This window comes from Hylobates moloch, unplaced genomic scaffold (genome assembly GCF_009828535.3).
Source record: "Hylobates moloch isolate HMO894 unplaced genomic scaffold, HMol_V3 SCAFFOLD_6, whole genome shotgun sequence".
Taxonomy (NCBI): Eukaryota; Metazoa; Chordata; class Mammalia; order Primates; family Hylobatidae; genus Hylobates; species Hylobates moloch.
In genome coordinates this window covers 153,646,363-153,665,984 of record NW_026652281.1, presented here as the reverse complement: position 1 = coordinate 153,665,984, position 19,622 = coordinate 153,646,363, and the positions used below count along the sequence as shown (strand labels likewise).

General features: G+C 42.5%; 1 protein-coding gene across 10 annotated transcripts in view; it reads left to right on the top strand.

The window, feature by feature from the left end:
- Positions 1 to 19,622, top strand: part of NSD1 (nuclear receptor binding SET domain protein 1) — a 179,097-nt gene that overhangs the window by 46,940 nt on the left and 112,535 nt on the right. For all 10 annotated transcript variants that reach the window (XM_058440176.1, XM_058440175.1, XM_032158717.2 and 7 more), the window contains one exon: positions 19,060 to 19,195. In XM_058440176.1, coding sequence (XP_058296159.1) covers positions 19,060 to 19,195 — 136 coding nt within the window. The remainder of the gene's footprint in view (positions 1 to 19,059; positions 19,196 to 19,622) is intronic.

The window sequence follows — 19,622 nt, the reverse complement described above, 5'->3', positions numbered from 1 at the left end:
CTTTTTTTTTTTTTTTTTCTTTTTTTGAGATGGAGTCTCGCTCTGTTGTCCAGGCTGGAGTACAATGGCTTAATCTCAGGTCACTGCAACCTCCGCCTCCCAGGTTCAAGCGATTCTCCTGCCTCAGCCTCCCAAGTAGCTGGGACTACATGCACCTGCCACAACGCCCAGCTAATTTTTGTATTTTTAGTAGAGATGGGGTTTTGCCATCTTGACCAGGCTGGTCTTAAACTCCTTACCTCAAGTGTTCTGTCCACCTTGGCCTGCCAGAGTGCTGGGATTACAGGTGTGAGCCACCACACCAGCCTTATAATACTGTTATATAGCTTTTGAAATAGTATGTTATGATTATTTTTGTGTCCTGTATTCCTCACTAAACTGGGATTCTGTTGTCTTGTGTATTATTGGGGCCTACACAGTTCCTGGTAAGTAGGTATGCAGTAAATATTTTAGGAGAAGTGAATAGTCTGTGAGATAAACAGATACCTAAGTCATTTATTATATCTTGGTTTTCCTGCAGAGAGGAAAGCTAAAGTTGTATTTTAGAGGTTTTTTTTTTTTTTTTTGGAAGGATTACTTGCTGGAGACTGAATTAGTGCAAAAAATTATTTTTTTGCTGGGCGCGGTGGCTCACGCCTGTAATCCCAGCACTTGGGGAGGCTGAGGTGGGTGGATCACCTGAGGTCGGGAGTTCAAGACCAGCCTGACCAACATGGAGAAACCCCGTCTCTACTAAAAATACAAAATTAGCTGGGGTGGTGGCCCATGCCTGTAATCCCAGCTACTCGGGAGGCTGAGGCAGGAGAATGGCTTAAACCCGGGAGGCAGAGGTTGCGGTGAGCCGAGATCGCACCACTGCACTCCAGCCTGGGCAACAAGAGCAAGACAGATTACAGGCGCACACCACCTTGCCAAGCTAATTTTTGTGGTTTTAGTAGAGACAGGGTTTCGCCATGTTGGCCAGGCTGGTCTCGATCTCCCGACCTCAGGTGATCGCCCCCCGCCTCAGCCTCCCCAAGTGCTGGGATTACAAGCGTGAGCCACTGCGCCTGGCCAGAAAGTTATTATATAATCAATGCACCATTGCCCAAAATACTTATCTGAATTTTTTTTTTTTTTTGACACGGAGTCTGGCTCTGTCGTCCAGGCTGGAGTGCGGTGGCGCAATCTCGGCTCACTGCAAGCTCTGCCTCCCGGGTTCACGCTATTCTCCTGCCTCAGCCTCTCCAAGTAGCTGGGACTACAGGCGCCCGCCACCATGCCCGGCTAATTTTTTTTCTATTTTTAGTAGAGACAGGGTTTCACCGTGGTCTCGATCTTCTGACCTCATGATCCGCCCGCCTCGGCCTCCCAAGGTGCTGGGATTACAAGCGTGAGCCACTGCGCCCGGTCGGAGTCTTGCTCTTGTCACCCAGGCTGGAGTGTGCAATGGCGTGATCTTGGCTCACTGCAACCCCTGCCTCCTGGGTTCAAGCAGTTCTTCTACCTCAGCCTCCTGAGATGGGCACCTGCTGGGATTACAGGTGCCCACTACAACGCCCGGCTAATTTTTCTTTTCTTTTTCTTTTTTTTTTTTTTTTGAGACAGAGTCTCGCTGTTGCCCAAGCTGGAGTGCAGTGGCGCGATCTTGGCTCACTGCAGGCTCCACCCCCGCCGGGGTTCACGCCATTCTCCTGCCTCAGCCTCCGGAGTAGCTGGGACTACAGGCGCCCGCCATCTCACCTGGCTAATTTTTTGTATTTTTAGTAGAGACGGGGTTTCACTGTATTAGCCAGGGTGGTCTCGATCTCCTGACCTCGTGATCCGCCCGCCTCGGCCTCCCAAAGTGCTGGGATTACAGGCGTGAGCCACTGCGCCCGGCCACACGCCCAGCTAATTTTTCTTTGTATTTTTGGTAGAGATGGAGTTTCACCATGTTGGCCAGGCTGCTATGAAACTCCTGAACTCGGGTGATCTGCCCACCTCCACGTCCCAAAGTGCTGGATTACAGGTATGAGCCACCGTGCCTGGCCTTATCTGACTTTTCTTTTTGAGATGGAGTCTCGCTCTGTCACCCAGGCTGGAGTGCAGTGGCGCTATCTTGGCTCACTGCAAGCTCCGCCTCCCGGGTTCACACCATTCTCCCTGCCTCAGCCTCCTGAGTAGCTAGGACTACAGGCACCCGCCACCACGCCCGGCTAATTTTTTGTATTTTTAGTAGAGACGGGGTTTCACCATGTCAGTCAGGATGGTCTCGATCTCCTGACCTCGTGATCCGCCCGTCTCTGCCTCCCAAAGTGCTGGGATTACAGGCATGAGCGAGCCACTGCGCCCGGCCTGACTTTTAAGCCATCATGTTTATTGTATCATTGATTTAGTTTTGGGCAAATGTGGTCACAGAAGATTTGGACAAATCTTGTCACAAATGGTTATGCTTAATTTTCCGTAATTTATTTCGGCAGTGAGTAGGAAGAAAATTTGAATGCATGTATGTTACAGACAGTCTTTTTGAGGCTGGGCACGTGGCTCACACCTGTAATCTCAGCATTTTGTAAGGCCAGTGTGGGAGGATCGCTTGAACCCTTGAGTTTGAAACCAGCCTTGGCAACATGGCAAAACCTCATCTCTAAAAAAAAAATTTTAATTTAGCCAGGCTGGTGGCACGTGTCATTAGTCCCAGCTACTTGGTGGGGCTGAGGTGGGAGGATCACTTGAGCTCAATAGGTGTAGTTTTCAGTGAGCTGTAATTAGGCCACAGCACATTAGCCTGAGTGACAGAGTGAGACCCTGCCTTAAATAAAGTATTTGAAAGCATTCTTCAGAGGTTATTCTTGGAAAAGCAAATAATATTATAGCCTTGACTATAATAGTGTCATATCATTTAAGCCATATGGAAAATGATACTTTGTATGAAAATAGTAACATCCAGAATAGTTTTATTAATAAAATACTCTCCAGATGGCAAGTGATAGATACATCCTGTTTTGATTTTACAACAAAGCATGTTTGTGATATAAACATTATTCGATTGCAGAAATTCTTTTTTTTTTTGAGACAGAGTCTCGCTCTGTCGCCCAGGCTGGAGTTCAGTGGCGCAAGCTCGGCTCACTGCAACCTCTGCCTCCTGGGTTCAAGTGATTCTCCTGCCTCAGTTTCCTGAGTAGCTGGGATTACAGGCACATGCCAACATGCCCAGCTAATTTTTGTAGTTTTAGTAGAGACAGGGTTTTACCATGTTGACCAGGCTAGTCTTGAACTCCTGACCTGAAGTGATCTACCTGCCTCGGCCTCCCAAAGTGCTGGGATTGCAGGATTTAGCCACTGCGCCCGGCCTCATTGCAAAAATCATAACATTTCAGTGACTTCAGTGTTTTAAAATTGAGGAATTAAAATCTAAGATCTAAATATTCTATTCTTCTTCCTCTTTTTTTTTTTTTTTTTTTTGAGATGGAGTTTCACACTTTTTGCCCAGGCTGGAGTGCAGTGGCATGATCTCGGCTCACTGCAACATCCACCTCCCAGTTTCAAGCAATTTTTGAATCCCATAGTGCTGTGTTGGGTTGGGATTACAGGTGTGATCCACCATGCCTGGCTATTCTTTTTTTTTTTTAAGAGACAGTATCTTGCTCTGTGGCCCAGGCTAGAGTGCCGTGGCAGTCATGACTTACTGCAGTCCTGAACTCCTGTGCTTAAGCAATCCTCTCATTTCAGCCTTCTAAGTAGCTAGTACCACAGGCACACACCACCACACCCGACCCCATTATTATTTTATTAATGTTTATAACTGTATAATTAGTATATAATCTGCATTTACCAGAAATCTGTAAAATCTGGTTGTGTCATTACTTTTCCTGATTATTGGTACAGTTAAAACCTAGAAAGGCTCATTCCTATAAGGGATACATTGTGTTGGAAGAGCTTATAACAACTTTGTTTTATATTTTGCCAAAAAGCCTTAGGATTCTTTAACTCGAGGGTGTAGTCCAGAGTCCAGGTCCAATTTCTAGAGTTCTGGAGGAGTGGCAGATACCCATTTCTTGGGGATCAGTCAGAATTGAGCTCATTAATTAATTGGAAACTTTTCATTTTGGATGTTTCAGTGGTAAATGAAAACAATACCCCCCACTAGAATTCTTGTGAGGCTTCTGTTATATTACGTGTGAAAGATTACAGGTGTCACAAGTTACTTTCTTACTCATTAATTTATTAATTATGTGCTATGCACTGTTTTGTTTTGTTTTAGAGACAGGGTCTCTGTTGTCCAGGCTGGAGTATAGCTGTGCAGTGTTTTAAGTGCTGGGAATACTGTGATGAGCAGAATAGACATTGTGTCTGCCCTCATGGATCCTTCAGTAAAGTGAGAAAGGCAAACATCAAACAAGAATTGGGCCTGGCACAGTGGCTAACGCCTATAATCCCAGCACTTTGGGAGGCTGAGGCGGGTGGGTCACTTGAGGTCAGGAGTTCAAGACCAGCCTCGCCAACTTGGTGAAACCCCGTCTACTAAAAATAGAAAAATTAGCCAAGTGTGGTGGTGCATGCCTCCCAGTTGCTCGGGAGGCTGAAGCACGAGAATCGCTTGAACCTAGGAGGCAGAGGTTGCGGTGAGCCGAGATTGTGCCACTCCACTCCAGTCTGAGTGACAGAGTAAGACTCTTTCTCCCGAAAACAACAAAAAACAAAACAAAACAAAAAAACAGCAACAACAACAAGGATTGCTTGAGCCTGGGAGGTTGAGGCTGGAGTGAGCTATGATCATGCCACTGCACTCCAGCCTGGGTAATAGTTTCATACTCTGTCTTTCAAAGAAAAAAAAATCAGTATTAGATTGTATGTTCACAATTATATATGTGAGAACCTATATGTGTGGGAACTCTTCCTGCCAACCAGTGCCTAGAGTTTTCTCTCTGCTCTGATTACTCTCTCAACTCTCTCAAATTGCCTTTTAAAGAAATCTTGATTTCTGTTAAGATTTTAGAGCTATTTGTTTTTGTTTTTTGCTTAATTTTTTGCATATTCTGTTAATGCAAAAAATTGCATTAAATTATTATTATTATTTTTGAGGTAGAGTCTTGCTCTGTCACCCAGGCTGGTGTGCAGTGGAGCAGTTTTGGCTCACTGCAACCTCCACCTTCCGGGTTCAAGTGATTCTCATACTACAACCTCCTGAGTAGCTGGGACTACAGGCATGCACTGCCACGCCTGGCTAATTTTTTGTATTTTTAGTAGAGACAGAGTTTCATCATGTTGGCCAGGCTGGCCTCAAACTCTTGGGCCTTAAGTGATCTGCCCACCTTGGCCTGCCAAAGTGCTTGAATTATAGATGTGAGCCCCACTCCTGGCTGCATTAAAATATTTTAATAGACACATTTGATTGATTGATTGGTTGATTGATTGATTGATTTATGAGACGGAGTTTTGCTGTTGTTGCCTAGGCTGGAGTGCAATGGCGCGATCTCAGCTCACCACAACCTCCGCCTCCCGGGTTCAAGTGATTCTCCTGCCTCAGCCTCCTGAGTAGCTGGGATTACAGGCATGTGCCACCATGCCTGGCTAATTTTGTATTTTTAGTAGAGATGGGGTTTCTCCATGTTGGTCAGGCTGGTCTTGAACTCCCGATTTCAGGTGATCCACCTGTCTCGGCCTCCCAAAGTGTTGAGATTACAGGCGTAAGCCACTGCACCCGGCCTTTAATAGACATGTTTTAAACTTATAGGGATTAAGAAAAACCCCTAAAAATAAAAAACAAATTTATAATGATTTATAGTTAAAAGGTTTTGTTGTTGAGACAGGGTCTCACCGTGTCACTGAGGCTAGAGTGCAGTGGAGTGATCACAGCTCACTGCATCCTCGACCTCCTCGGCTTAAGTGGTCCTTGTTTAATGTTTGTTTTTAAGAACATTAAAAAGTGCTTTGTTGAAAGTGTTTGGTTTAGCACATTTTTATTGAGTACTGAGTAGGTGCTGGAGTTTAAAACATGAATAAGACAAAAAAAATAGAAAATAAGATTATTGTCTCTGCTGTTGAGACTCTTAGAATGTGGTATTAATATCAATGTAATGTGTCAAGTGCAGTAATAAGAGGTATGCACAGGGGGATCCAGAGCCTTAAGTAGGGGTAAAGTAGACCCAAGAGATGTTTCTTTGAGCTGAGTTATGAAGTATAAGTAGCTATTAGCCAGATAGGAAAATGAAGCATGCCTTAGATTGAAAAGTATGATCAAGTGCATGGAGGTGTGATAGCATAAGATTTATGTGAACTACAAAGTGTAAATCGTGTGATGCAGCTTGGTCATAGTTTTTCCTAGGGTAGGAGTCAGATTAGGAAGGGCTTTATTTTTCATCCTAGGACCTTGAATTTAAGTTGTTGTTGTGTGTTTTTTTTGTTTGTTTGTTTTTTTGAGACGGAGTTTCACTCTTATTGCCCAGGCTGAAGTACAATGGCAGGATCTGAGCTCACCACAACCTCCGCCTCCTGGGTTCAAGCAATTCTCCTGTCTCAGCCTCCCTAGTAGCAGGGATTACAGGCATGCGCCACCATGCCCAGCTGATTTTGTATTTTTAATAGAGACAAGGTTTCTCCATGTTGGTCATACTGGTCTCGAACTCTTGACCTCAGGTGATCCGCCCGCCTCAGCCTCCCAAAGTGCTGGGATTATAGGCGTGAGCCACTGCGCCCAGCTAGTTTTGTTTTTTAAATTTTTATGTTTCAAAATAAATCATACACAGAACACAAGTATAAAACATAGAAAAAAAGATGGAGCTGCTTTGACTTGGAGCTTTCTTATCACCCTCTTGGGTAGCCTGCAAGGGGCTCTCATGAGCACTATCTCAGGAACACAATTTGAAAACTACCTCTGTGATGGAATTTCAACAGAAAGATTTTGAGAAGTCCAGAGGAATTGATTAACTAAATGATTAATTGTAAAATACATTCTTAGAGTTGGAAGTAAGTTGATGTGATATGTGGGAGATGGGGAAGGAGGCCAATCAGGTATGTCTGGGCTATTAATAAATTGTCACTTCTATTCTTTAGTCTATTAAGATATAATTAATATTATTTTTATTATTTTTTTTTTTGAGACTCGCTCTGTCGCTCAGGCTGGGGTGCAGTGGTGTGGTCTGGGCTGACTGCAATCTCCACCTCCAGGTTTCAAGCGATTCTCCTGCCTTAGCCTCCTGGGTAGCTGGGATTATAGGCACTGCCAACAAGCCTGGCTAATTTTTGTATTTTTATTATTTATTTATTTATTTCTCTTTTTTTGGACAGAGTCTTGCTGTGTTGCCCAGGCTGGAGTGCAGTAGCACGATCTTGGCTCACTGCAACCTCCGCCTCCTGGATTCAAGTGATTCTCCAGCGTCAGCCTCCCAAGTAGCTGTGATTACAGGCACATGCCACCACGCCTAGCTAGTTTTTTTGTATTTTTAGTAAAGACAGGGTTTCACCATGTTCATCATGTTTGCCAGGCTGGTCTCAAACTCCTGACCTCAAGTGATCCACCCACCTTGGCCTCCCAAAGTGCTGGGATTACAAGCATGAGCCACTGCACCCGGCCTACTCACCGTTTCAATGAATGTCGTACCTTGGTATCTCGAGGGTCTTGCTATGTTGCTCAGGCTGGTCTTGAATTCCTTGGCTCAAGTGATCCACCTGCTTCGGCCTCCCAGAGTTTTGGGATTATAGGCGTGAGCCACTGCCTGTAAACTTGTAGTGACTTTGCCCTTTGTTTAGTCTGTTAATTACTGAGAGAGGTTTTTCCCACCCTGTGATTATAATTTTGTTATGTGTCCCGGTATTTCTGTTTTATTTTTATTATTTATTTATTTTATTTATTTGTTTATTTTGAGATGGCATCTCGCTCTGTTGCCCAGGCTAGAGTGCAGTGACATGATCTCAGCTCACTGCATCCTCCGCGTCCCGGGTTCAAGCAATTCTCCTGCCTCAGCCTCCCAAGTAGCTGGGATTACAGGTGCACGCCACCATGCCTGGCTAATTTTTGCATTTTTAGTACAGACAGGGTTTTGCCATTTTATCCAGGCTGGTCTTGAACTCCTGACCTCATGATCCACCCATCTCAGCCTCCCAAAGTGCTGGGATTACAGGCGTGAGCCACCGCGCCTGGCTAATGATGATATTTTAACAGATGAAGAGTTGCGTTTTCTAGATGAGCAAAAAAATGTGGTTTCTTTTTTTTTTTTTTTTGAGATGGAGTCTCCCACTGTAGCTCAAGCTGGAGTGCAGTGGTGTGATCTCGGCTCACTGCAAACTCTGCCTCCCAGGTTCACGCCATTCTCCTGCCTCAGCCTCCCAAGTAGCTGGGACTACAGGCACCTGCCACCATGCCTAGCTAATTTTTTGTATTTTTAATAGAGATTTCACCGTGTTAGCCAGGATGGTCTTGATCTCCTGACCTCGTGATCTGCCCGCCTCGGCCTCCCAAAGTGCTGGGATTACAGGCATGAGCCACCGCGCCCAGCCAAAATGTGGTTTCTTAAGGTGTAATCTACTCCTGGTAAAAATGATATGAACATTGTTGAAATGACAACAGATGAATTGGAATATCATGAAACTAGTTGATAAAGTAATATCCAGGTTTGAGGGGACTGACTCCACTTTTGAAAGAAGCTGTAGGCCAGGTGTGGTGTAATCCTAGCACTTTGGGAGGCCGAGGTGGGCGGATCGCCTGGGGCCAGTCTCTACTAAAAATTAGCCGGGTGTGGTGGCACATGCCTGTAGTCCCAGATACACAGGAGGCTGAAGTACGAGAATCACTTGAACTCGGGAAGGAAGTTTGCAGTGAGCTGAGATTGTGCCACTGCATTCCATCCTCGGTGACAGTGACAGAGCAAGACTGTCTCCAGAAAACGCCCAAAAAGAGAGAAAGAAGCTCTACTGTGTGTAAAATAGTATCAAATGGCATTGAATGCTACAGAGAAATCAGGAAAGGAAGAGTCAATCGTCAGTCCATGTGGGAAACTTCATTTTTTTTTTTTTTTTTTTTTGTGGCAGGTTCTCACCTTGTCACCCAGGCTGGAGCGCATTGGCACAATCTCAGCTCACTGCAACCTCTAACTTGTGGGTTCAAGTGATTCTCCTGCTTCAGCCTCCTGAATAGCTGGGATTACAGGTGCCTGCCACCATGCCTGGCTAATTTTTTGTAGTTTTTGTAGAGATCAGGTTTTGCCATGTTGTCTAAGCTGTTTTGAACTCCTGACCTCAAATGATCTGCCCTCCTTGGCTTCCCAAAGTGCTGGGATTACAGGTGTGAGCCACTGTGCTTGGCTGCATTGTGGTCTTACTTTAAGAAATTGCTGCGGTGGGTTCTGTGCTATTTCCTGTAATCCCAGCACCTTGAGAGGCCAAGGCGGGTGGATCACTTGAGCACAGGAGTTTGAGGCCATCTGGGGAAACATAAAAATTTAAAAAATTAGCCGGGCGCGGTGGCTCACACCTGTAATCCCAGCACTTTGGGAGGCCCAGGTGGGCGGATCACGAGGTCAGGAGATCAAGACCATCCTGGCTAACATGGTGAAACCCCATCTCTACTAAAAATACAAAAAATTAGCCGGGCGTGGTGGTGGGTGTCTGTAGTACCAGCTACTCGGGAGGGTGAGGTAGGAGAATGGCGTGAACCCGGGAGGTGGAGCTTGCAGTGAATGGAGATTGTGCCACCGCACTCCAGCCTGGGTGACAGAGTGAGACTCCGTCTCAAAAAAAAAAAAATTAGCTGGTCATAGTGGTATGCACTTTTAGTCCCAGTTACTCGGGAGGCCAATGCTAGAGGACCGCTGGAACCCAGGAGGCAGAGGCTACAGTGAGTTGTTTTTGTCCCACTGCATTCCAGCTTGGGCAACAGTTGAGTGAGACTCTGTCTCAGCAAAAACAAACAAACAAAAAAACCCAGAAATTGCTACAGCCGTTCTGACCTTCAGCAAGCAGCCATGAACACTGAGGCAAGACCCTCCATCAGCATAAAGCTTGCAGCTCAGATGATCATTTTTCAGAGACAGAGTTTTGCTCTCTTTCCCAGGCTCAAGTACAATGATAAAACCGTAGCTTGCTGTAACCTGAAAATCCTGGTCTCAAGTGATTGTTTTGCCTAGAACTACAAGGTTGTGCCAGCACCCCCAACTAAGTCTGGCTTTGTTTGTTCCTCCCCTCCCTCTCCCCTCCCCTCCCCGCTTTTTAAAATTTTTATTTTATTTTTATTTTTTCAAATGGGGTCTCTCTCTGTCACCTAGGCTGGAGTGCAATGGCGCAATCTCAGCTCACTGCAACCTCCATCTCCCGGGTTCGAGTGATTCTCCTGCCTCAGCCTACTTAGTAGCTGGGATTACAGGCGCCCGCCATTACACCTGGCTAATTTTTGTATTTTTAGTAGAGACAGGGTTTCACCACGTTAGTCAGGCTGGTCTCGAACTTCTGACCTCAGGTGATCCTCCCACCTCGGCCTCCCAAAGTGCTGGGATTACCGGTGTGAGCCACCGTGCCTGGCCTCTTTTTTTGTTTTTTTAAATAAAGATGAGGTCTCACTTATATTGCCAAGTATGGTCCTGAAGTCCTAGGCCCAAGCAGTTTTCCTGCCTTGGCTTCTGAAAGTGCTGGGATTACAGGTGTGAACCCCCACAACCAGCCTCAGTTAAGGGGTAAAATTTTTTTGTTTGTTTTTTTTAGTGATGAGTTCTTGTTATATTGCCCAGGCTGGATATTCTTTTCTTTTAGCACTATATATTTTTTTCCCCAAAATTTATACATTGAATACAACAAAGCATTCTTAATTTATGTTATTTTTAATATATAATGCTGTTGTACACAGACTACTGTGTAGTGTAAATCTAACTTTTATATATCTATTGTGAAATTGAAGCATTCTCGTGACTCACTTTATCGCAATATTTGCATTGTTGTGGTGGTCTTGAAATCAAACCTGCAGTATCTCCAAGGTATGCTTTTGCAAGTTTTTGTGTGGACATGTGTTTTCATTATTCTTGGGTATTGTATACCTAGGAGTAGAGTTACTGCATCATATGGTCATTCTGTGTTTAAGAAAAAATTTTATTTTCAATGTTTGTGTGTACATAGGTATATATATTTATGATATACATGAGATATTTTGGTACAGACATGCAATATGTAATAATTACATTAGGGTAAATGGAGTTACCATTCTCTCAAGGATTTATCCTTTTGTTATAAACAATCTAATTATACCCTTCTTATTTTAAAATATACAGTTAAATTATTATAAACCTGTTGTGCTATCAAATTCTAGTTCTTACTCATTATTTCTAACTTTTTTTTTGGACTTAATGAATCATCTATTCTTTTGTTTTCTTTAACCATCCTCACTTCCCTCCATCTTTCTACTCCCTTCCTAGCCTCTAGTAACCATTTCTCTGTTGTCTATCAGCATGAGTTCTGTTGTTTTAATTTTTAGTTCCCACCAATAAGTGAGAACACATGAAGTTGGTCTTTCTGTGCCTGACTTATTTCATCTAACATAATGATCTCCAGTTCCATCTATGTTGTTGCAAATGATAAGATCTCATTCTTTTTCATGGCTGAATAGCACTCCATTATGTATATGTACCACATTTTCTTTATTTATTCATCTGTTGAACACTTAGGTTATTTCCAAATCTTGGCTATTATGAACAGTGCTGCAATAAACATGGGAGGGCAGATGTCTATTTGAAATACTGATTTCCTTTCTTTTCTGTATATAGCTAGTCGTGGGATTGCTGGATCATATGGTAGCTCTATTTTTAGTTTTTTGAGGGTCCTCCAAACTGTTCTCTAGATTTGTACTAATTTACATTCCCACCAACAATATATGAGGGTTCCCTTTTCTCCACATCCTTTTATTCTTTTCTGTCCTTTGGATAAAAGCCATTTTATCTGTTTGAGATGGTATCTCATTATAGTTTTGATTTGCATTTCTCTGATGATCAGTGATACTGAGCACCTTGTCATATTCTTGTTTGCCATTTGTGTGTCTTTTTGAGTAATTTCTATTCAGATCTTTTGTCCATTTTTAGGAAAACTGTTTGTTATATTTTTCTTTTAGAGTTGTTTGATATCCTCACATATTCTAGTTATTTGTTTTGGGTTTTTGTTTTTTTCCCTTGGAGACAGGATCTCACTCTGTCACTTAGGCTGGTGTGCAGTGGCGCAGTCATGGCTCAGTGCAGCCTTGACCTCCCAAGCTCACGCATTCCTCCCAGTTTACCCTTCCAAGTTGCTGAAACTACAGACGTGTGCTACCACGTCTGCCTGGTGTGTGTGTGTGTGTCTGTGTGCGTGTGCGTGTGCACGCAAGGATGGGATCTTGCCAAGGTTGATCTTGAAATCCTGGCCTTGAGCGATCACCCACCTTGGCCTCCCAAAGTGCTAGGATTGCAGGCATGAGCCACCACGCCTGGCCTTTTCTTGTTTATAAATGAGATTATGTATTTATACTTGGGTTGATTTGATGACCTTATTCTTAAATATGGGTAGTTTAAGCTGTGGAAAAGTTTTAGTAGGCTTTGGATATCATATAAATCAAGCGTCTAAATGGATGTTTTTATATTGCTGTCGTCTCTTTATAACAACTTAATTTTATGGGAGTTTTTGGTAACTAAAACAATAACTGAGTCCTTAGAGTTGCGATAATTTCTATGATAATTGTTATGTAAAGCGTTAGTACTTCCCCCACTTCCCCTCGTCTTTACCTCAAGTTGTGTATCACTATAGATTCTCAGGAAGTTTTTTTTAAAAAACTGTGGCTGGGTGTGGTGGCTCATGCCTGTAATCCCAGTACTTTAGGAGGCCAATTCGGGTGGCTTGATTGAGCTCAGGAGTTTGGAACCAGCCTGGGCATCATGGTGAAACTCCGTCTCTACAAAAAATATATAAATGTCGGGTGCTGTGGCTCACTTCTGTAATCCCAGCACTTGGGAGGTGGAGGCCAGTGTATCACCTGAGGTCAGGAGATCGAGACCAGCCTGGCCAACATGGTGAAACCCTGTCTCTCTTAAAAATACAAAAATTAGCCGGGCATGGTGGCAGGTGCCTGTAATCCCAGCTACTCGGGAGGCTGAGGCAGGAGAATCGCTTGAACCTAGGAGGCAGACGTTGCATTGAGTTGAGATTGTGCCATTGCAGTCCAGCCTGGGGGACGAGAGCGAGACTCCGTCTCAAAAAAACAAAACCAAATATATATTTGGTTTTTGTTTGTTTGTTTTTTTGAGACAGAGACCAAATATATATTATATATATAAAATATATATTTGTTTTTGTTACTATATATTTATATATATTATATATCTATAAATCAGCCCAGTGTGGTGGTGTGCGTCTGTAGTCCCAACTACCTGGGAGCCTGAGGGGGAAGGATTGCCTGAGCCCAGGAGGTGGAAGCTGCAATGGGCTATGATCGCACCATTGCACTCCAGCCTGCGTTACATGGGGAGACCCTGTCTCAGAAACGAAAAAGAAAAAATTGTTGCACTGTAGCTATTTTTTAATATTTAGCTCAACTGTAATTTTTGGATATGTCTGGGAAGAAATTGATATCCAAGGACTATATTCAATTTACATTAAAATAGAAAGCATATCCCATATGACCAGGAACATAGTTGAACAAGTTTAGGTTTTTTAAAAAAATCCTCAGAAGTGCAACATAGGTTTAATTTGTAACTGTTGCTAGAAAAATTCATTAGTGAAAGTAAAGATCTCATCTAAAATTCCTTTAAACAGAGCTTTTGGCTCAAGAGCCACTTCTTAGAGTTGTAGAGATGTGTTAAGCCTTTAATGATTTTCGAAGATGGTAGTGACGAGCTTTTCTGGATTAGTTTAATGTAAAGTGATACGTCACTGTCAGTGAAATAAAGAAGGAATATAAGGTGGCTGTGGTGGCTCAGGCCTGTAATGCCAGCACTTTGGGAGGACAAGGTAGGAGGATTGCTTGAGACCAGTAGTTCGAAAGCAGCCTGGGGAACACAGGGAGATGTTGTCTCTATTAAAAATAAATCATCCAGGTGTGGTGTGTGCCTTTAGTCCCAGCTATTCGAGTTGCTGAAATCAATGCGCCACTGCACCCCAGCCTGGGTGACAGACCGAGGCCGTGTCTCAAAAAACAAACCAACAAACAAGAAGAAAATAATGGGAAGTTTTAAATCTAGTTAGCTTTTAGGTTGGATTTAAACACTTTGCAAACAAATTCTAGCCATATTTGTTTCTAATGCAAAAAACACGGTCTTTAGAGTTACTCAGATATGGATTTAAATTCTGATCTTTACAACTGTGACTTAACTTTTTTTTTTTTTTTTTTGAGATGGAATCTCACTGTGTTGCCCAGGCTGGAATGCAGTGGTGCGATCTTGGCTCACTGCAACCTCTGCCTCCCTGCAACCTCTGCCTCCCAGGTTCAAGCAATTCTTCTGCCTCAATCTCCCAAGTAGCTGGGATTACAGGCACCCACCACTATGCTCGGCTAATCTTTGTATTTTTAGTAGAGATGGGGTTTCACCATGTTTGCCAGGCTGGTCTTGAACTCCTGACCTCCGATGATTCTCCCACCTTGGCTTCCCAAAGTGCTGGGATTACAGGCATGAGCCACCGCACCCGGCCTGTGACTTAACCTTTTTGAGCCTCAGTTTCTTTATTTGCAAAATTGAGATAATGCTGTCTTGTAAGGTTGTGAGGGGTAAGCAAGATAATGTATGTGTGTTAGTTTTGGGGAGGTGTTGTAACACAGCACCACAAAGTGGCTGGCTTAAACAGCAGAAATTCTCTCTCAGTTCGGGATCTAGAAATACAAACTCAAGTTGTCAGCACATTGTTTTGAGGACTGTGAGTGTGTATCTGTCCCTGTCTCCTAATGTCTGACCTCAGGCTTTCCTTGGTTAATAGATTGTGTTCTGTCTGTGTTTTCACATTGTCTTCCCTCTATTTGTGCCTGTCTTTGTTTCCAAATTTCTCCATTTTCTTAGGAAACAATTGCATTGAATTAAGGCCCACCCTTGTGACTTCATCTGGATCAACTGCAAAGACCCTACTTCCAAATAAGATCACATTCACAGCTACTGGGTTAGGGAGGAGTATATCTTGTGTGTGTATAGGATGGCAGTGTACATAGAATTCAGCCCAATACCATGTATAAAAAAGGCTTAGCACCAGCATATTATTTCCAACTGGACCTATAGACATATTAGAAAAAGCCATTCTGAAATCTGCCAGTCCTGCCAGTCTAAGCCTGGAAGATGCCACTCTTTACTTACATCTTCTCTGATCTCTTTTCCCAAGTGTCTTGAGATCTGGAATTGTGACTTATTCGTCTTTGTGTCTCTTGTTGAGCTTTGTACATAGGTGTTTACTAAGTTTGTGTGTAGTTGAATTATGGGCTTAAATGGGTTTATTTTGGCGTCTGTCTCTGAAAGATAAAATTTTTAAGCTGGTCTTAAAGTCATCTTGCTTTTTTAAACCGTTGTTCTTATTTCCACTATTTTCATGTTTAGAAGCTTTTTTATTAAGATCAGTTGGATTTGGTTATTATTGTCTATGAACGAAAGTATTAATGTGTATTTATATAGATTTATTTTTCCAGTGGGTTTGCATATGTTATTTTATTTGGTCATGTAAATTTTTCAAGATAGAAGGAAGTAAATACGGGTTTGTTAAAATCTTTACTCATGGTACCATCAATTTAATGAAACTTTAAAATTTGTGTTTCTCAATGGCCTTGTTATTTAAAAAATTTTTTAAGGTCATCATTATTGCTTCAGCATAGTTTATAATGGATCATATAGTATATGTATAGCTGTGTTATTATCTTTAATATATGACATCTTAACTTAGCATATTTCATAGAGTTGTCATAGCGTAATTTTTTTTGGTTATATAGATGAGAAGTTTCTATGTTGGCCAGGCTGGCCTTGAACGCCCAGCCTCGCCTCCTTATGCACCAGGACAACAGGCCTGAGCCACCACGGCTCCTAGCGTAATTTTTTAAAATAGATCTCTTGGTGGATGTTAACTTTTGTCATTTAAAAAAAAACAAACTGCTTTAACAGCTTGGGCAACATGGTTCTATTCCATCTCTACAAAAAATAGAAAAATTTTCCAGGCATGTTGGTGAGCATTGGAACGCTGAGATGGGAGGATGGCTTGAGCTCAGGAGGCGAAGGTTGCAGTGAGTGAAGATTGCACCATTGCACTCCAGCCTGGGAGGCAGAGTGAGAACCTGTCTCAAAAAAACACACAAAAAACCAACCAAACAAAAACCTGCTTTAAATATCTTACCCTATAATTAGGAATTATAGGAAATTACTTTGAATTATTTTTGGGAGTTAAAATACTGGGAGCTGAATTACTAGTTATTCATTTTGATAGTGTATTATAGAGTAGGTGTTACTTTCCCAATTTTGTGTCTTAGGAAACTGAGGCCAAATTAACAGACTTTTTGATGGTGACACAGTTTCTAATGGAGTCAGAAGAGAGGATTTATTACTGCTTTCTCTGGTTCTGTGGTTCTGGCTATTGTCTTTACCTGATACCACTGACATTCTTTCTCCTCTGCCTATTGAATGCATGTATTTTATGATTATACTTCCGAAAATACAATGTAATCTTTTTGTAGTAGTTCTCTGAGGAGAAGACAGAACCAACAACATGTGCTAGATTGGTTATGGTTAAATTCGCCATAAAGCATATAATAATAATGAGGTTTTGTTGTTATTGGATAACAGGAGAGTGGTTTAAGAATTTAGGCTCTGGAGTTGTATCTCCCCAGGTTTGAATCCTTGGTTCTGTCACTTAATAACTATGTAACCACAGGCATGTAGTAAAATAATGGGTAATAATGTATTTAAGAGGAACAGTGCCTTGCATGTAGCAAACATCATGTTACTTAATGTATTTGAAGTCATTTAGGACTTGAATAAATAAGCAAGTTCCATATTTAGCAGTGCCAAATAAATCATATTTAAATAATCAAAAATCAAATTATATAATAAATTTATTGGAACCTACCCAGATTGCAATTTTCAGTACAGATAAAATATTTGTCTTTCCCATCGATTCTTGGTCTCTCTTAAAGTTTCAAAGTCAATTAACTTTGAAGTTGTATTCTTTTTGAGAATTTACTTGATAACCATCAAAATGGTCCCTTAGGTTTTTTTTTAAGACAGATCTCGCTCTGTAGCACAGGCTGGAGTGCAGTGGGCATGAACATGGTCCACTGCAGCCTCGAACTCTTGGGTTCAAGCAATCCTCCTACCTGTCTCCCAAGCAGCTGGGAGTACAGGCATGCACCACCATGCCCAGCTAATTTTTTAAATTTTTTGTAGAGACGGGGTCTGACATGTTGTCCAGGCTGATCTCAAACTCCTAGGCTGGAGTGATCCTGTCACCTCCGCCTGCCAAAGTGCTGGAATTTACAGGCAAGAGCCACAGCATCTGGCCCCCTTAGGGCTTTTTATTTTATTTTATTCTTTTTACTTTTGAGGCAGAGTCTAACTCTGTTGTCCAGGCCGGCGTGCAGTGGCGCAATCTTGGCTCACTGCAACCTCTGCTTCCCAGGTTCAAGCAATTCTCTTGCCTCAGCCTCCCGAGTAGCTGGGATTACAGGCATGCGCCGCCATGCCCGGCCAATTTTTGTATTTTTTTCTCTTTTTAGCAGAGACAGGGTTTCGCTGTGTTGGCCAGGCTGGTCTCAAACTCCTGGCCTCAAGTTATCTGCCCACCTTGGCCTCCCAGGGTGCTGGGATTACAGACGTGAGCCACTGTGCCTGGCCCCTTAGAGCTTTTTAAAAGAAAGTAAGATGTAGTTCTTGTTTCATTTTCTAGTAGCTCTATATACATGGGGAACTAATCCCAGTTTTTTTTTTTGTTTTTTTGTTTTTTTGTTTTTTTGTTTTTTCTGAGACAGAGTCTCGCTCTGTTGCCCAGGCTGGAGTGCAGTGGCACCATCTCTGCTCACTGCAAGCTCCGCCTCCCGGGTTCACGCCATTCTCCTGTCTCAGCCTCCCAAGTAGCTGGGACTACAGGCGCCTGCCACCATGCCCAGCTAATTTTTTATTTTTAGTAGAGACGAGGTTTCACTGTGTTAGCCAGGATGGTCTCGATCTCCTGACCTTGTGATCTGCACATCTCAGCCTCCCAAAATGCTGGGATTACAGGCGCGAGCCACTGCACCCAGCAATTTTTTTTTTTGAAGAGTCTCTCTGTCACCCAGGCTAGAGTACAGTGGCTCTTGGCTGGCTGCAACCTCCGCCTCCCGGGTTCAAGCGATTCTCCTGTCTCAGCCTCCCAAGTAACTGAGTGGGATTACAGGTGCCCGCCAACATGCCCGGCTAATTTTTGTATTTTTAGTAGAACGAGGTTTCACCATGATGGCCAGGTTGGTCATGAACTCCTGTTCTCAGGTGATCCACCCGCCTCGGCCTCCCAAAGTGCTGGGATTACAGGCCTGAGCCACTGTGCCCAGCCAATCCCAGTATTTTTAATGAGATTTAACTTCTATGAGTATCTAGAAGAATTCTTTGCTGTTTTCTCTGGGGCTTATATCTGAAAGTAAAGTTTTAGCTGGGACTACAGGCATGTGCGACCACCCCTGGCTATTACTATTGTTAATATGCTAATAGAAATATTGGTTTGAAAAGCATGCAGAATATCACATGCAGAATGATGTGAAGTCTCTTGATATTATTAAAAATTCTTCCTATAATTTTTTCTCCATTTTTTTCCCCTTTGTGTTTTGATCCAAGGACTACATCAAGGATATCTTTTCTTTGGGATGATTTTCTTTATTGTTTGTTTTTAGTTCTTTAAAAATAAAGCCAGCTTAATTTTATTTTCAAAATACAGATAGATTCATTATATAAAACAATTATAAGTTGAGAACTATGTATAAAGGCTATGTTATGAACAATTAAGATGAAATAATTTAGTTGTACTTATTTTGTAATTCTTTTTAGGCTAGAGTGTTTTCATTCTCAATTTTTCATACATTGCTTTTTCAGAAGGCTAATAGGAATGACAGTACTGTTTCAAAATCTTTTGATTCTTATTGATGCGCCATGTTTTGTCTGTCTAAAGTGTCAACCTAAGAAAAAGTCTGCGCCACTGAAGTATGAAGTTGGAGATCTCATCTGGGCAAAATTCAAGAGACGCCCATGGTGGCCCTGCAGGATTTGTTCTGATCCGTTGATTAACACACATTCAAAAATGAAAGGTAATACTTGCAGTGATTATACATGTTAAAGACAGTTGCCTTTAGAATAACTCAATTTTTGTTATCTTTAATAATCTATTTTTTTCCTTGGAACATTTTGTGAATGAATTGGTGTTACATATTTTATCTTTTGGGGCTTTTAAAAGTTTGTTTTACTCTATGATTTAAACCTTCTCTCATTTTTTTTGTTTGTTTGTTTGTTTGTTTTTTTGAGATGGAGTCTCGCTCTTGTTGCCCAGGCTGGACTGTAGTGGTGCAATCTCAGCTCGCTGCAACCTCTGACTTGTGAGTTCAAACGATTCTCCTGCCTTAGCCTCCCGAGCAGCTGGGATTACAGGCACCCGCCACCACGCTTGGCTAATTTTTGTTTTTGTTTTTGGTTTTTTTTGTTTGTTTGTTTGTTTGTTTGTTTTTTTTTTGAGATGGA